Consider the following 19031-nt stretch of genomic DNA (forward strand, 5'->3'; position numbering starts at 1 on the left):
AGTACAAGCTGATGGACTGCACCTGCTTCCTCCCGGATAGGAGCTGTGCTGCTTTCACGTGCAGGGGAGGAGAGAGCCTGTGCTTGTGTCTAAGTGCTGTCCTTGGGTGGCTTTGGTGGGCAGAGCACTGTTTTCCTGGGCCATTAGGAGAGAAACAGAATACATGGTTGTGAGTTTTGGGGAATTATTAAATTATTTGATTAAGGAATCAAAATACATAGTTCTTCCTCCTTCTCCCATGAAACATCATTTGCCACATCAGCAGTGATGCAGCAGTGGCCTGAGCTTAGTTTATTACTGCTCAAAATAACTTAAAATCTTTGGCTAGTATATGCTTTCAGAAATTTCAAATTCTTGCTTTCTTTTCCTTGCTGTGTTTTCCAGTTAGTAAATTCAGACCTCTTTTTATAATTTCTTACTGGTTGAAACCAGTTCTTATTTTGATAATTGCAATTCTGTTTTTTTTGGAATTTTTGGGGTTTTTTTAATTTAAAATGATTTTGTCAAACTCTAATATAAAGTATAAGGAATACTAATCTCTGGACATTGAGTTGAGTAGAAAATTAAAAGTAATTGGTACGCATTAAAATAGTAGGTCCTTAAAATCTTCTTTTGTCTGCGTATTAATCTATTTTCAAAAGCATTTTATGGAATAAACTTTGAGGTCACCAAAGATATTTCAGCTGTATTGGCACAGGTATATGAGAGACCACAGCTGCTTGTTGCTTGCCCTGGTGTTGCTGCCTGTGTGCTGTGGAGGGCAGGTCCTCCTGGTGCTCTGCACTGGTGTGCAGTGAAATGGGCTGGAAAATTTTGCTGATTGGGTTAATGACCAGCTTTTCAAAACTGTGAATTACAGTTTCTCCAAATATATGATAAATGAGTCTTGCTTTTGCTGATTTCATGATGAGCAGGTGTATAGCATCACTTCTAGAAACTTCCAAGCCTTTCACAGAATCCCAGAATGAGCTCAGTTGGAAGGGACCCACGAGGGTCATTGAGTCCAACTGCTGGCCCTGCACAGGACATCATCCCCAGGAGTCACCCCATGTGCCTGAGAGCGTTGTACAAGCACTTCTTGAGCTCCGCTTGGCTTGGTGCTGTAAAGGCTCGTTTTTTAGTAACAATTTATTTCTACACATTGAAATGGTTAATGTTAAGGAGTAGGAAGACTAAAAGATTCTTGTTATCATGGCATGGTTTGTTTTTCATAGAATGCTAAGCTGATTTAACCTTTCTAAGCTATAGGACACCATTGCTATTGTGAATAAAAAGCTGTAGTTCCCTGCAGACTAGTAAAAGCAATGTTCCTGGGTAATTCAGTGCTCAGAGAAGGTTTCAGGCTCACGTTATTTCTCCTCATGTCAACTTACTGGTTCATTTTATTGGAAAGAATTACATTTCTCATGAGGCAGCATACTGGTCTGTCCAGCTGATGGTTTTTCTGGTGCACAGGATGGTCACAGATGTGAAGGACCAAAAGCTACTAAGAGTGCAATAAATAACAAGGGAACGTTCTTTAGCAGCTGTTACGAATATTAGTAATTTATTGAGAAGTCGAAAACTTAAACTCTGTGGATTTCAGAGTAGCTGAATATTGACTTTTACAAGAAAAGCCACCATCTAAACACATGGTAAAGAAACTATAAATTACATTCATAGAAGAAAGCAATAGAGAACTAAATGTTTATAGTATGCGGAATGTTGTGATAGGATGTGGTATTCTGGCTCTGGTAAAAATATTAATGATTATTTTTTAAGGATATTGAATATTTTGGGAGAGATTTGTTTGGTTTTAATAGACTTGTTTGTGCTAGAGATTTTAATGTAATTATGATGGTTTTAGATATTAATCACAATGAAGATCCACAGTTTAAGATTTTGAAAGTCTGAAAACTGCATATGACATTTTCAAAACAATGGCTGCTTTTTAAGCTGCATGTTTCAAGTGCAATTTCAACAGAAATATCTATAATCTCCAGAATTTAAATATTTTTATTGCTAGTCTTAAAAAGACAGAGTTTTCTTCAGCTTTAACAAATAGATTTAAGCTAAGAAGTTTTAATGCATTTCCAATTGTGATAAAAATGGATTATGTAGAAGAGTGAAAGAATGCTTATTTGCCTTGTGTCTTAAAATACTAAAAACGAGAAATACAGATTGGATTTAGTAAGGACAAAGTGAGTGTTCAAAACCTCTTACTGCAAATGGATTTAACAGCTTAAAATCGTTTAAACTAATGCATGTAGTATGGAATCCTAGTTCTAAGATTTGTTTCTGTACTTTCTGTGTGCTTTTAAATTCAGATACTTCTTGGCATGCTATTTGTGTTTTATGTTGATCAGCCAAAAATCTATTGGATATACTCCATTGTATATTCTTGTTGAATATGTATTGCCCCGACCTATGACTGTAAATATATAGTATGCTAAAATATTTTGTAGCATAAAGCTATTTACAGTACAGGCCAACTGTCTATACAAAATGTATACCTCCAGTATGTTCCGTTGGAGTTAATGGCAGTTGTGTCTCTAAATATTAGATAGCAACACTTTTTGTCTTAAAAATCAATAGTTTTCATAATCACTAAGAAATAGTTGGAGATTTGTAGGTGAACAAGTCAGCATTTCAGTTCATGTTTTAAAGTATGGTAGCCTCAAACTCACTGAAACCTGACTGAAGTTTGTGTTAACTGGTATTGTGTGTTGTGTCCCCCTAGGAGGAGCAGGCTGCTAAACTGAAAGCTGAGAAGATTAGGGTTGCATTAGAGAAGATTAAAGAAGCACAAGTGAAAAAGGTAAGTTATTTATACCAATTTATAAGATCCCTTTTTTTTTTTTTCACCCATAAAATGCAGGCAAACTTCATTTGTGACTTTTACTCTTTAGTTGCCCTTTATAAAATAAGAATACTGTGGTGTTCTAATCTTCAGTGGTAACATGCTTTCCCATCTAGACTGGACATAATTAGGAAAATCCTAGGATATGTTTTACTTAAGGAATAGCTCGTTTTTCAACTAGTGCTCTTTGGGAAGGTTTTACCAACTTCCACCCAGAACAGAAATGAAGGTCCAGCCTCCTGAGATTGTTCTTGTATAGTCTGTAGTCATGTTTAAATTTTGTGCCTGTTTTCTTCACAGCCTTTTTTTCACAAGCCTTTTCCCATTATGCATAGCAGGATTTGCCAATGTTTAAAATGGAAGACAAGTATTCCAGAGTAAAGACAGAGATTACCAAATGGGGAAGGTCTGCTGCCATTACTTGATGTACTCCCAAAGAATATAGAGTGCCCTTAAAATTTAGCATTTTTATTTTATGACTGGAGTTTTTCAGTAGCTTAAAATGCCTTTTGCATTAATTGTTTGTAGATCAAAAACTGAAAAACTGTCTTGGCTGGATGATGGGAAATTAACAAGTCAACCAGTGTATTACAGCTAGTAGGCTTTATCTTTTCCAGCTGAACAAGATGTAAAAATGGAAATAATAGTGAATGGCAAAAATAATCTGTTGCCTTAAGTCTTTTGATTGGTTTAAAAAATGGATTTTGGTTTCTGGACAGTGACCTCTTTAAAATGCCTATGAAAAGCCATTATGTTTTAAAAGCAGATTTTTTCACACTACTGCTTCATTTACCCCAGAAAAAGGTTTCGTATTGCTGTATTGTTTACATAATAACCATTTTTAGAAAATACTGTTGGAAGCAAGCAAAAAGCTTAAACTGCATATCTGAAAAATTCTGATTCTTTGTAAGCTTGTGCAGAGCTCTGTGTCTGTGTTTGTTACACCTCGATATTGTCTGAAAGACACTTTATTATCAGAACAGGACACTTTGGCAGAAAGGATTTTTTTTTCCTTCTTAACACACAATTGAGGGACTTTCTCATTGTGTTGGAAATACCTTTATATTTAGTTTTGTGTGCTGAAGGAGAACAGTATCTTGTTAAGTGTCTGTGATACAAATATCTAGCCATTATTTATGACTTCTTACATTTTGAGGGAGTGTTTTGATTGAATTTTATGCTACTGTAAGAAAACCTTAAAAGAATAAGATCTTAGAAACCTTATTTTTATTCAAAATGTGGTAGATTAATCCTTCTTTTTGTTTTCTTAATTTTCTGCTTAACAGTTGGTGATCAGAGTCCATATGTCAGATGACAGCTCAAAAACAATGATGGTGGATGAGAGGCAAACAGTAAGACAAGTGTTAGACAATCTGATGGATAAGTCACATTGTGGCTACAGTTTAGACTGGTCATTGGTGGAAACTATCTCTGAATTGCAAATGGGTAAGTAATAATTATTAGCATTTCTAATTCTTAGTCATTGATCCAGCACTAGTGTACATCCTCAGAGTGATTTAAATACTTGTCTTCATAATGTTCATCTTCCTGTTCGTTAATGTAGTAAGTGCTATTTCATGTAGTAAAGCTCGTGATTGACCTTGTTTCAGAATGATCTGAAAATTATTTCTTTTATGTTTAAAGCATGTCTAAATTCTGTGGTGTGATATAGAACTAACGTGTGGTCACTGGGCCTCTTGGTTTTGATGTGTTCTTCACAGAAGAAAGAAGTAGGGGATAAAAAACTTACTGTGCTTCTTCCTCTTTGTAAATAGTATTTTGAACTGATCCTAATAACTCCTGTTGCATAAGAACTATCTACATTTTTTTCCTGTTAAATATTTTAATGCAATTAGCAGTATTCCTCTAAAAGCAGTCAAAGCTCCTTTGCACTTCATTGCACATACCACATTGTTTATTTAACCAAAGGATATAGCGTCTTAATGGAAAATAAGGGGAATGGGTAAGGTGCATCTTCCCTATTGGCTTGGATTAAAGACAAACACAGAAGTGAAGCCAAATACCTTGATTTCAAATGACAGTGAAAGTTACTGTTTCCTCTCTTTTGGTGAAACCTTGTCTCTTTTTTAGGTAGTCTAGCATGCCAAATGGTTGTTGTGGGCTGACAGGGTGTTCTTTGAATCTTCTACCTATCACATGAAAACTAATATCTTACTAAGCTCAAAAATTTAAAAGTTTAGTGAACTGTGCTCTTGTAATGAGAGTTGATATGTTTTGAAAGCTATCCAGTTTCACTAATGAAGCTGTAGTGAGATGTAAACCTTTGTATCATAGTCATCCTAAGCTTTTTGGTTTTATTCTTCTGTTAGGTAATGACTTTTTTACTTTATTGGAAGACACTGTTACTGTGTTGTTATAGAGCTTGATGGAAGTCATGAATTGTAACTCAGAAGCTTCTTAGAAAGACCTGAGAGACCCCAGTAATGTGTTTCCATCTGACACTCCCTGCAGATGACATTTTGTTGCATTCACACTAAGGTGTTGAGGTGTCATCTCAGTCTTCATTAGCAAAGGCTTCCAGGTTGTGATCAGCCAAATACACTCTGTAAGAAAGTGGGGGAATTGATTTTGTGGGAAAAAACAGTGTTCTACTTTCAGGTGCAATTGAAAGGTCAAGCAGGTCCCAGAGGATTCTGAAAAAATTAATTTCCTGAAATGCCACTGTGTAGCCTGTATGAAGAAGGAACAAATTGTAAACAGATAGATTCTATTTCATGTGTCTAAAGGATGAGAAAGTTGGTCTAGTGGATTCCCAAAGATTTCTTACTATTTTATTTTCAAAGAGGATTTTCAGCTATTTTCTACCATTGCAGTAAATTTTCCTCATTTTCTTTACTCTGTTCTCTTTTGTCTGTTCTCAGTATTCTGAAGTGCTAGTACTAGCGCACTAGTGGTAACTTTTTCAATGGAGAGTCAAAACTCAGAGCTTTGAGAACCAAAGTTCTCAGAAGCTGTTGTTGATGCATCATTTATCAGCAGAGATCTTAAAAGTAGACAGTGTCAGTTTTCAGACTTCTTTACAATAGCCCTACTAGCCATGGGTATTCTGCATTTCAGAAGCATTTTGTTTTCCCTCTGATCATTGCCCACTACTTTTTGATACTTTATGAGTGAGATAGTCATTGGGGATGTAGAAACAAGTTTTGTGCCAAAAATGCTGCCCAATCCATTCCTCTGGGAGTTGTGTAGACCAGAAAACACATAAATGTGATAACCTTCTTATTTGTGCTCATAAAATTTAAAATGTTATCATTTGAGTCTGCAGTGTTCCTGTGGGATGGGAGGCCTCTGATAAAAAAAATAAAAACCTTTCATATGTTGATGGAATTATAAACTTGAAGATAAGGGAAGTCCACGTTGAGTGACTGGATGTAAAAGAATTAAACCAGGCATGTCTGGAAGTGGACAAAGTTCTTTTAGTCTCTTAGTATAAAGTTCTTCCCCATTATAGTAGATCTTGAACTCTATTTTCTCTGCATATATGGCTTGTCTCTTAGAAATGACTACAGATTAGTTGCTATCACAAAATGTGACAGATTCCAATGTCTTTGCTCACTTGTTATTGCTGCAGAAAGGATCTTTGAAGATCATGAAAATTTAGTTGAAAATCTCCTGAACTGGACAAGAGATAGTCAAAACAAACTAATGTTCGTGGAACGTATAGAGAAATACGCACTTTTCAAGAACCCACAGGTAAGCTGAGATTTGTGCTGAATGTTGGCTGATTGCAGTTTCTTGCTTCTTTGGTAGCGTTCATTTCCATACTTTCATTTTGGTACTTGTATGTGTTAAAATGCCAGGCAACTTTATATTTCAGCACTGTGTACATCCACAGTGTTGTTGGCACAAAGTCAATTCCTGAGAACCACAAGCTGAAGCAATCTGTTTGCTAATGTGTTTGTTAGTGGTTTCAATGTACATGAAGCCAGGCAGTTTCCAGGGATTTGCACCCATACTTAGTGCTGCTCAATTATGTAAATGTACAAGAAAGGTGTTGACACATACTGCTAATAGTAATGTCTCTCCACTGTGCATTGTGCTGGCAAGAAGGGGAAGACAAAATCTAAGAGAATAGCTACTCCATGGTCAAATGGCAAGTGAAGAGAGCATGTGTCCTTTCCTGTGGAAGTTGGGACCTGCCTGTGTGTGTTCCCTGCTCCCTGGCTAAGAAACCAAAGGACCCTTTTCGTCTCAAATGGCCTCAAAGACCTCTCTTCTCAAATGGTAGCTACAGACCTGGTATCTGGCAGCACTTCAGTATTGAAGGGGAGTGGAGGAAAAGAAACAGAAAAGCAGACAGTGGCTCTTTGAAGAATTTGCATTGAAAATTCACTTGATCTCTCTCTGTAATATCACTTGATCCCAATTTATTCCCTTTTGAGCTGATAGATTATTTTGATGTCTGTATGGCATCTATTGCTAATTTATTGGATTCAAACTGGGTATCAGTTTTGCATGTTCATCCTATGGGACATCAGTTTACTTGATTTTATTTATTTTTAAGCAAGATCTAAAAACCAGGTCTTTGGCAAGAGCTTTGCACTGAAGCACCAAATCTCTGTTCTTCTTAAAAGTTTGTAGACTATAGGTTTAGTATCCATACATATAGTAGGCACTGTCACAGGAAGGAGGTACCAGCATAAACCAAATACTTCTCCTTGCTTTAAAATACTGAACTGGCAAAACTTTGTGAATATTTGGGGGTTTTTTCTGTATTAGAGCTAGGGATTAGGAAGATGTTTTTCATTGTCCCAGTCTCTTCCAAACTGAATAAGAATAAATAACTTATTTAATAAGATATGGTGCCTGTGCATAATTAAGTTCCATTTAAGAAGTCGACTAGTATTTAATTTAGTAATTCTTTGTGAAAATAAATATTTCTGTTCAGCAAAACTCAGACCAAGGTGGAAAGAAATACCTTGCTTCTATGTGTTCTTCTTTGAACACAGAAATAATGACAGTATGTAACACATCTCTGGGGGTTTTTGATATTTTTATTGTGGTATTTACAAGTTCATAGTATTTTTATTTCTGTATGCATTGTAACAGAGAGCTGTTTGATCCGTGGAAAGGCAGGATGATGTTGTTAGGAGGCTGTTAGGTAAGAGTATGGACTGACTGATATTTCTGGTAAAGGTGATTATCATCTACTTTGATGTATTACTTAGCAGTCTGACCGTTTCGGTTAGTGTACAAAGTTTTGTTCTTACTGCTACAGAGAAGTAAGCAAGAAATGCCATTAGACTTGATTGCAGAATGTCTATAGAAGTATTAAACTTTTGTTACAGAACTATCTTCTGGGGAAGAAAGAAACCTCTGAGATGGCAGACAGAAATAAAGAGGTGCTGCTAGAGGTAAGAATGTCTAACCAAAAAGGATACAGTGGTCATTTTGGAGCTTGAAGACAAACTGCAAAAGGTTGTGGTGATCGAAATTGATGGACAGAGCTGAATGTAATTCTGGAAGCCTGTGAATGGAATGTGTTATATTTGAGATAAACAGCTGTTTTAATGTAACACTGTTTCAGATGTGATCAGTTATAAAAAAAAGTTTCTGTATTTAGTTTAGTATCTAAAATACCATACACAGTGATAATCAAATTGAGGTTGCCTGCAGCTATGGCTAAAACCTTTAATTTCAAGTTGAAATTTGCAGAACTGTTACCTGGTTTTTTGACCTGTAGTGGTAAAGAATTTTTACTAGCACTTCCTAAATTTTTGTTTCTACCGAATTCTAGAGCATGGGTTTGGAAACTGGTCTAAGTTAGTATTTCAAATTTTGATAATAAGCAAAGTAGTAAAATTTTTTTCCATTACATTTTAAAATTAAAAACTCCAAATATTGAATTTGAAGAAATGCATGACAAAAAACTAATTATTATCAAACACATTAACCAGTCTACAGAAATAAGGGCATAAAAGTCTGGAGCAAATAAGGCAAACAATAGATTATAGCCTTCATAAGCTGAAAAGTAAATATTTTTGTGACATGGCTGAAGTACCATAGGTTCCACTTGGTTTCCAGAATAATGACTATGATTTACATAGTTACCCAGAGGTAAATATTTGGGGTATTTAATTTTGGATTAAATATAGTCTAATTTACAAGTAGCATATGCATGTTATTAGTATATTGTTAATATGGGTTTTAATAAGTGTTTGTTTGTATACTCTGGATGAAAAAATTGTTTGAAGCCACAACATGCAGAGAATTGTAATTCTGTTTAATTCTTTCTGTCTTCTAGGATTATTTATAAGTCTCTGTGCTGCATATTAATCTGGATTGTATTGAAAACATTTGGTTTTCTCTGCTAGTTCATTATAAATAGAACCTTAGCAGAAGTTACGCTGTTGTGGGCAGTTAGTAGCAGCCAAGTACTCCTGACATGAATTGCAGCTGTGTCTGATGGATGCACGGTTAGGTTTGTGTGTACTTACACATATGAGGCTATATAAGGTGACCCCGTGACCTTAAAGCCAGTAAAGCCATTGGGGGATCTATTACTGAGAAGCAGTGGTTAGAAAAATCTATACAGTAGCTGCTGAAGCTTTGTTTGTCATTGTTGCACTGAGCAAATGTTCAGACACCCCATCATGTTTGTCTGAATTACCTTATTGCTTCTGTGATTAATCTGCAGTTCATATCTCATGTAAAAAAAGAACTGTCCCTGCTACGAGTGCATTCCTTGGATAAAGAATTTCAGTCATTCAAAACAAACCCCTGCATGCTCTCTGTTCTGTCTATTTCCCAAAACGCTGTGTTTATTGGCAGGAATGCTTCTGTGGAAGTTCTGTAACTGTGCCAGAGATTGAGGGAGTTTTGTGGCTGAAAGAGGATGGTAAGAAATCTTGGAAGAAACGCTACTTCCTTCTTCGGGCTTCTGGAATCTACTATGTCCCTAAAGGGAAGGCAAAGGTATGCTACTTGAAGCAATTGCTCTGAATTGTTTATTGCTGATAAACAGCGCACACAAGAGTGGGCTTTGAGTTTTGCCTTAGCTGTGCCTTTCCAAGTGCCACATCCAAAAGGCTGGCTTTATCATGGAAATATTGTGGGAATTTTTGTGGCAGCACTTGATGTAAAGGGTGTAACCCCAGTTTAAAAATACAAGAGTACAGGGGTCTGCCTCTTGAGTTAGCTTAGGGTTAGGTGTTCAGAAATACTTGAGGAAAAGCTTTTGGTGGAGCTAAGAAGCTGGTCTTTGCTCAAGTAGAATTCAGATGGAGAACTGAATTGCTCTGCAAATATCAATCATGAAGTATTAGACCAACTCCACAATCAATCTGCATAATTCCATTTTGTTTAATTACTTCATATGAAAGGGATTCTTTTTGGACCAGCTGGTGCTACATTTTTTGAAACTGGTAAATGGAATTCCATTTCTTCAGGATCCGTACTGGTGTTCTCTGTATCAGTAATGTAAAATAAGTAGAAAGCCACTACAAATACGTTACAGCTTCAAGGCTGAACTACTGTGAGTTCAAGTCATCCATGAATCCGTCAGTCTTGACAGCATCAGATGATTCCCAGTACAGGAAGTCCACCTCCCACACATCTGGGAGCAAAGAGGAAATCTCTATCAGCACAACAGCTCCCTTTAGAGCTGAATGCATGTCAGATGTTCTTTCTATAATCTTTGGCTTCATTGAAACAGTCTGTATGCAAGTAGCCTGTTGAAATTCTTTGCCCTACATTTACTGCCAAACATCTTTAGAATTCTACTCACGGTCACACTGGAATTTGGACACCTTGATTATTACCAAGGTGAAATGTAACCAGCAGCTGATAACTTCCTGATCAGTCAATCATACTTACTTTCTTCTGATACCTGCTCTGAGTAAACATTCATAGTCCCATGTAAAATGTTGTCAAGGGGGAAAATGCAGACAAAACACAAAAACCAGACTGAATTCAGATAAGAATGAAGGTGTGATGAAAGAGTTTATGCATAGCTGCATCTCCTCCTTGTGTTGGAAGTTTTTGAGTCAGATTGAAACTAATATTTGAGCTTAACTAGACCTTATATTAGTATTGAATCTTAGGATTAGACTGATTGTGTCAATGTGTGTGGATTTTTATAAAGATACTTTGTAAATGACTGTTTTGGTATTTTCTAGGTCTCACGGGATCTTGTGTGCTTTCTACAGCTAGACCATGTCAGTGTTTACTATGGGCAGGACTATCGGAACAAATACAAGGCACCCACAGACTATTGTCTAGTGCTAAAGGTAACACTGCAGCAGTTGGCTCTACCTGGAATACACTCTGACTGGTTCTCAACCATCAGCTGCTTTTCATTTCATTTTCCTCTAGTTCTTGTGAAGAACTAGAGCAATGTGAGCAGTTAGTGAATGGTTGTTGCCTGTTCTCTGTGCTGATCTTGACTTCATGAACATTTTCATATTGCCCAGCATTGTTTTATTTCCAAACTGATGAGTGCCAGTTGTTCATTATACTGTAAAACATGCACTAAGGTCTTCTTTTCCGTTTGGCAACTCTATACCTTACAACTATTTAGGTTCAAAGAGATAATAACCCCTTGAAATGCTAATTCCAGGGAGTTATCTTCTCAGCGTAAGTCCAGAGAAAGATTCAAGTCTACCCTTTGTGGACCAACCTGAGGGAAAAGGGATGCTGTAAAGGAGGCATCTTCTGAGTATAAAGTACAGGTAGAAAGAACAAGTAGCAAAAACTGTTATAAAACCAGTGACCCGATCTTAAACGGATCTAATAACTTGAGTGCATCAAGTTATTTTAATTGCATCAACACATCTAGCTTCTGTTGACTCCCACATAGCGTTCAGAATGGTGTCAGTTCTGCAAGATAGCTGGGTACCAAGCTATTTTAAAAGAGGCTTTCACACTGTGTTCACAGCAAGTAAAGCATCTTCATGGATTTGAAATGGTGCCAGTAGCAAGATGTGGTTATAGTTGCACTTTTCCCCTCCCTGCTCCGGAGCTCTTGTGGTGCTGTACATGTCGGTATATTAGAGCATTTACTGTGCCTGGAATGTGTGGCTGCCTGTCCACTGCCTGAAAAAGGATTTCATTTTCCAGTGGACAGGGCAACACGACTTTGAGCCCACGGAGGACACACTGAATATTAAACATGGGACATGATATTAGTGAAGAAAGTACACAGCTGAAAATGGAATTATTTTCCGTGTTCTTATAGGTCACTGAATGCAAATAAAAATGTCAGTATTTGTAGGTATATATAAATTCCTTGAAGTAAATTGTTTTTTTCTACTTACATGTCACTTTTGTCTATATCGTTTGGACAGGTTAATAATAAATTATTTTTTCAGACTTTTTGACCACAAAAAGTAGACTTGAAAAAAAATTATTGTCATTCTGAGCATAAAATTTAATGGGAATGTTAATGAAGACACAAAAATGTGTAGAAATTGTCCCTAAGTAAATTAATGGGGTAGATTTATTTGGGTAGCTTACACCAAGGGAAGCTGTATTTTCTTTGTGGAACTGATGAATCACCAAATTATTTTATTAAGCAGGATTCAGTTCTGCCCTCATCAGTTCTTATAATGTTACATCAATGTTTTTAACTAGTACAAATGTATAGAAACCACACAGTTTTTAAATAGAAATAGAGTTTTGTGCCACAAAGGCTCACGAAACCAGGAAGTAACTCCTTTGGGACAGGTGAATGGCAAATTCAAACTGAAGGCCCAATTCTCTACTGACGTCCAGACTGGATTTGTCTTTATCTTCAGTCCTTTGTTTATGTCAAAGTGCTGTGCTATTGTTAAATGTAACATTTCTGTGCTAGTATATAACGGTAACTCCTTGGTCCTAAATGTCAGATTTCTGAGAAGTTTTTATTTCTATATAACCAAATTTTGGAACAAATCCAGGAAGCAGCTGGCTTGTTAGCGAAGTAATTGTATTTGCTTCTCTAAACTCTTCTTTGTTATACAACATGGATGTGAAGGAGGCTGGTATTAAAATATGAAAACAACTGTCTACTATCATAAGAATTTGTTATAAATATTCTGTTTATGGACGTAAACATCTTATGTTCATTTTAAAATAATTGGGTTGGAAGGCAACAGGATAAAATATTCTGAAAAAGCTTAAGAGTTCTTTGATATATGTTTCAGACAGTCTTCAGTAAAACTTAAATACCTATGATCCTCTAGCGAAACTCTGTTGTGTCGCTTTGCTGTAAGTTAACAGGGGAAATTATAAGAACTGGAGTATTCAGTTACCCCAACAGCTGAGAGACCTGGAACTTCCACAGCATGGGCTGGAAACAACTGAATAGTCCATCCAGAATGATTTCCAGTGTCTGATTTTTGAAAAACACACGTTTGTTTCTTGACTGCTGAATTGATAAATACAGTGCCTTTACATTTTTTATACATGCATTTGGGAGCAGCAAGTGTTTTTAGATGATAGCCCTGTATCAGTAGGGTGGGAGCCTTGAAGGCTCTACAAGCTGAAAATGGAATTGTGCTTAACAGCATGTCACTTGGGGAGTGTCTCACTTAAGCCTGCAAAGACAGAGAAGGCCAGTGTGTTTGTTTTCCTCTGGTTTGGGGGATTTTTATGTGAGAGAAAAGTGAAATGTCAGTTGTCTCTGTCAAGTGGTGAGTCAGTCCATAGGTACAGAAGATCCTTGGTGGGTAGAAAGTACCACAGCCCGAAAATAGTGAAAGACTTGCCCTTAGTGTTTCAAACTTGAAATCAGTACATGCTGGGCATGCTGCCAAGTGTGTGTGTGAAGCAATCCCCATTGAAATTAACCTCCTGAAATATTCTGGAACATTTTAAAGTGGGCTTAAATATGGACTATTGTTGAAGAGCTTCTAGCATTAGGTTTGTCTGTATAGACCTCAACAAATAAGTGCTTTCCTTGAAAACATGGAAAAACATTTCTAGCTGTGAAAACAATGATGAGAATGTACTTTTTTTTTTTTTTTGCAGCATCCTCAGATCCAGAAGAAGTCCCAGTATATCAAATATCTTTGCTGTGATGATGTAAGAACACTACACCAGTGGATCAATGGCATCCGCATTGCTAAGGTAACCCCCAGCCAGTTGTCATGAGTAGTTGTCATCAGCTGCCTAAAACCATTTACAGTTACTTAGCAAAATACATGGTAAATCTCACTTCCCTCTGTTTAACTATTCTGAACATGGACTGTAAAATCTTCTTACATTTTTCATTCCTTAGCAAAATTATTAGGCTTTGTTATTATAATTCAGTAACTGGGCTTTTTCTTCTTGTTTCTGCTGCACCCCTGTCGTATGACACAGTTCTGACATAGATCATGGATAGATTTTAGCCAGCTCCTTTCAGATTTTAAAAAAGAAGGCTTACGGGAAAAGAGAATTTAGAAAATAGAGTTGATTTCCAAGAGCCTCAGCTTGTCTTAGTTTATTCACCGGGCCATTTCTTGCTTGACAGTGTCTCTTCTAGCATAAATCAATTGTTATTCTTTCTTTCAACAATTCATTAATACTATTAATATTGCCTGAACTCCTTAACATAGAGCCTGTGTTGCTTTGGGGGGACTGGCAGGAGGAAAAATGTAATGGAGAAGCCAGAGGTGGAGCTCAACAGTCTGTAAAAGAGTGTACAGCCTGTATAGAGTTATTAAACTTGTTTGTCATTTTGCTTAGTACGGGAAGCAACTCTACATGAACTATCAGGAAGCACTGAAGAGAACAGAATCAGCATATGACTGGACCTCCTTGTCTAGCTCCAGTATCAAGTCAGGCTCCAGCTCATCTAGTTTGCCAGGTAACAATGTGATCTATCTCATAATACAAAGATTCAATTGCCTTTGTTGTCATCTGCTGTCTGGATGCCTCAAGAGAGACTATTGCAGGAAATGGACAGTTTCTTCAAAGTCTTTTATGCTATGTTTAATTTAAAATACAGACTTTATCTGTATCATTTATATATATATACACATGCAGGTAAAAACCTATTTAGCTGAATTACTTGCAGTGATGTATGTATTTGAAATGTGCAGCACTTTCTTGTTCACCTATTTGAAATAATTATAAATAGAATATATATACGTAGTTCTTGAACTGCTTTGTTGACTGAAAGATTTGAAATTGGAAGGTGAGAAATAGCCCCTGCCCAAAGGCAAAGATCCAAACAATCTCTTTAGAGAGAACTTTGAAAATACTGTTTCTGTTCCCTGTCAAATTGTGCATGCCTGCATTAATGTGCTCCTGTTTATCTCTCAGCAGAACTGGGGCTGGTTTCTTGTTGCCCGTAACAGTTTAAAAGTTGATAAATGTGTTATACAGTGTAATTTCACTGTTCAGAGCTGACTGAGGCTTTGGTGGGTTATTTGGAACCTTCAGGGGCTAGGTTCTTTATTGAAAATGTGCTATTGTGGGAAGGTGTTTTGTCTGCCACAGATACGGGTTGGGAAGTAATGCTGCTGAATTGGACAGGTTCAGAAAGTAGCCTGTAAGGAGAAGCTAAGCAAATGCAGCCTAACTGGGAAGGTACCTTGTAGTTTTAACTGTGTGGCATAGCAGTAAATTCTTGGTTACTGACAATTTCTCCATCCAAGCTGGGTGTTTTCCTGGTAACGTCAATTCTTGTTGGGAGCTGAGCCACAGCCCAACAGCCATGCATGTTCAGCCAGAGTTGCATTCCAACCTGTGCCAGGACAGTCTGGGATTACACAGAAAGCAGATGCCAGGCTGAATAAATTTGTCTGGCAGTGCCTGCTGCCGTCTTGTCAAGACATCCTGTGGACCCAGAGCATCATCTGTGTTGGGTCCTTCTTGCAGGATGCACACCAGTCCTTCTCTTGTGTTGAGGAATGGGTCACTGGGAGCAGGTTCAGTTTGCCTGTACATGACCTGTGCCCAGGGTCCATTTCTAAGGTTGTGCTGGGAGGGAGTGCTGGAGAGAGCAGGCTGCGTGCACTGCATGAAATGGGGCTTTTCCCAAAGTGCAGGTTTGGTTAATACCAGGCAGCTGTTGCACTGGTTTCTTTTCTAGATGGTAATGGCCTGGATGTGAGCTAGAGCTTATGCAGTCGTTACTGGGAGCAGTGTCCTCTGGGGACAAGTTTAACAAGTCACACAGAGTTGCATTATAAGCATCCTGACATTACTCTTACATTCAGAAACATATGCTCACTGTTCCTTTTTTTTCTGAACAGAATCTCAGTCAAATCATTCTAATCAGTCTGACAGTGGAGTTTCTGACACCCAGACAGCTGGACATGTCCGGTCCCAAAGCATTGTCAGCTCCATGTTCTCTGAGGCCTGGAAACGAGGCACTCAACTGGAGGAATCCAGCAAGGTAACAAGAAGACTTTAATTTGAGAAGCAACGCCCAACAAAATGTATGAGACGGGGTGTTATACCTATTCCACCTCTGTCTCGAGTGGCATTTCTTCTCTGTTTTACATGGTTGATTTACACTGCTATATAATTGTTCTTTAGGATTCACTTTTTCAGTTTCTTCCTTTTATTTGTGTGCATAGAAGCTTTTTGTTCTTTGAAGGCATTATAGAGCCCCTCTCACAGGGTCCTATTTACTATTGTTGAATGAAGACAAAATAAAAAGATAAGTTGTTAACAAGTTGAATGAAATTCTTTCACTAAGATCTTTCTCCAGTTAAGTAGCCACATCTTTCCTTTGTAAAGATGTGAATAACTGGGGCCTGAGAGCAGGTTTATGTATTTTGAAGTACTTCAGTACTTCCAAAAGTTTTCTGTTACAATAGGTGGAAATGGAACCAGTAACCTCAGATGTGGTCAAAACAAAAGTACTGACATTGTTAACTACATCAGCAGTTGTGGATTAAGGCAGATGTGGTATCTCCTGTTGCTGGTAGAGAGTTACAAAAGACTTTAACCCATTGAGGCTGGGGCTGTTGTAGTTTGGTTAGTTTTCTGTTCTTTCTGTGGTAAATTGTTGTAGTTCCTGGGGAAAATTTCCATGCACAGGAGAAATTCCACTGAAGCTGGTTTGTTGTCAGGTTTGAAGGAATCTCCAGGTTCCTTGATGTCATTAACTGTAGCACCTATGTGTGGAAGTGCACTTTCATTGCTTCTGTCAGTTCTGAATCTTCCCCACACCCCAGGTTCAAGCTAGAGAAGCAAGCTTTTTAAAACTGAAACCACAGGTCAATACTCCTGGCACTGGTGCTTCAGATAAATAACTAAAAATAAGATAACACATAGCCTTTTCAAGTCAGAAAGCATGGGACAGTGTGAAAGCTGTCATGGCTGTGTCCTTTGGGATTCATAACTTCCCTGCAATGCCTGTTGGTTTGGAGGTTGTCTGATTCTAGTAGTAATGGAGTGCTCAGTCCAGGAATGTAGCTTGCTAAATTGTGGTCCAAGTTTCTTTACTGCATGAGTGCAACACGTGGTGCATGTCCATCAGCAGATGGCTTCTGTGTGGGTATAGGATGCGTCATTTCTGCAGGAGTGAGCTGCACGAGATGGGGCATTTGCCAGCAGGTATCCAAAGAGTACTGCTGTGAGAATGATAATGTTACTGTTTCCTCAAGTTTTGGGTTCAGTGTAAATCCTGCTGTGAGATACACTCACTGGGAGGTTTTAAGCAAAAGTTTGAAGTTCACTGCCTTGGAGTTACTGTTGTTCTTTATCAAGTCTGTAGTGCTGCTGGCAATTGCTCATCTAAAGAACCCCAAGAATTTTTATGCTACCTGATTAAAGCCATGTTAAAAAGAAAACACTCAGAATGCTTCCTGTTGAGGGCCATCCATGTATCATGATTTCATCAATTTGAATTCCTTTCTGCAAATCCAAGAAAAGGTATATTTCTTCACCTCATGCATAACACAGGTAAATGGATTGTGCTAAAACTTCTAAAGAATCCAAATGAAATGAGGTGTGTAAACTTACAGAGGCTGTGTTAAGCAATTGAATGAACTGGTGACAAATTTACTTTCAGTGAAACTACAGTGTAAATCTGGCCCAGGGAACTTGAGTAACTAGGAAATCAGACTGGCAGTGAAAAATGTTAAACTTTGTGGCAAGAAAGGCAACGGCAGTGTTGAAGAATTGTAATTTACATGAGAAGGTGTTAACAGTGATACTGAGGTGTGCTTTAGTCATTTTAGTCTCCAGTTACCTCAGAGGCAGCTTTGCTACAGTGCTTTGGTGTCAAAGCTGGCTTAAGAAGTTGCTGTGGGCAGGTTGCTGCCAAGTGGCAGAACTTTCCTGCATATTCCTTCCGCTTGTGCAACAGCTCTCTTCCACCTTGTCAGCCTTGGCTCATTCCCCTGGGCAAGCAGGGCAGAACAGAGCATGCTGTGTCTCAGCAGGGAGATGACATTGATGCTCTTTCCAGCCAGGGTGTTGTACTAGTCCCTCAACAAATTAAGAATGGGGGAGTTCTGCCCACTTTGCCCTCATTTACCAGTTGTCAGGGACTTTGCGACAATTTCTTGAAGTCGAAAACATACGGAGATTTCTAGAGATCTGTCATGTTTGACCTAAATTTGCTAACCAGTCCAAAAACATGGGAAAAGAGATGGCAAAAGTTTTTCTTAGGAAAAAAGAGCTTAAAAAAAAAGAAAAAAGACACAGTTGATAGAAAAAAGATAGATATTGTTTTTATAGCATTTTGTTAGAATTCCAGATAGTCATGAAGATGCATGTTAGGAATAGGAATTGCTAGTATGCAATAAGGAATTTCTCAAGATACACAGAAGGACATCATGTAATTATAAGGACAAAAAAAGGGACAAATGAATCTCTCTCAAGGTTCTTCTGTAAACAAAGTATCACAGAATACGTTTCTGGATGTTGAAATCTAATTTGTTTCTGTGGAGATGGGAGGGGCTCCCCCTCCTGACATGCACAGTAGTCTTTTCTCTGTCCTGAGTGTTTATTTTGTTCACTGTGAAGATGATGGTCTTCAATGGGTACAAGGAAAAAACTTCTCTCTTTCAAATATATCTAAGATTAAGAAAACCTTTTCCCAAAATGCAGATAATCCATCTGCTTCATATTTTGAAAGATTGCTTTTGCCCAGAGAATACTTTATTCATTTGTTCCCAGTTGGGCAGTGAAGAGCTCATTAAGTCTCATTTTGCCTGTTCGATTTTGATACCATTATTTCTAACGGTATGCTACAACAAATACCCAAATGCATGCTCGCTGTGGCTGCTTAAAGGGACAAATTCAAGAT

The 19031-nt window shown here is 37.7% G+C and overlaps 1 protein-coding gene across 2 annotated transcripts in view; it reads left to right on the forward strand.

Moving 5' to 3' along the window:
- RAPH1 (Ras association (RalGDS/AF-6) and pleckstrin homology domains 1) overlaps nucleotides 1-19031 on the forward strand; it is an 87212-nt gene that overhangs the window by 58377 nt on the left and 9804 nt on the right. For both annotated transcript variants that reach the window (XM_066189753.1, XM_066189755.1), the window contains 9 exons: nucleotides 2720-2797; nucleotides 4126-4285; nucleotides 6432-6553; nucleotides 8149-8214; nucleotides 9632-9775; nucleotides 10978-11088; nucleotides 13808-13906; nucleotides 14507-14627; nucleotides 16021-16163. In XM_066189753.1, the coding sequence (XP_066045850.1) occupies nucleotides 2720-2797; nucleotides 4126-4285; nucleotides 6432-6553; nucleotides 8149-8214; nucleotides 9632-9775; nucleotides 10978-11088; nucleotides 13808-13906; nucleotides 14507-14627; nucleotides 16021-16163 (1044 nt within the window). The remainder of the gene's footprint in view (nucleotides 1-2719; nucleotides 2798-4125; nucleotides 4286-6431; nucleotides 6554-8148; nucleotides 8215-9631; nucleotides 9776-10977; nucleotides 11089-13807; nucleotides 13907-14506; nucleotides 14628-16020; nucleotides 16164-19031) is intronic.

This window comes from Chamaea fasciata, unplaced genomic scaffold (assembly GCF_029207755.1).
Source record: "Chamaea fasciata isolate MVZ Bird 193981 ecotype frontalis unplaced genomic scaffold, bChaFas1.0.hap1 SCAF_8, whole genome shotgun sequence".
Taxonomy (NCBI): domain Eukaryota; kingdom Metazoa; phylum Chordata; class Aves; order Passeriformes; family Sylviidae; genus Chamaea; species Chamaea fasciata.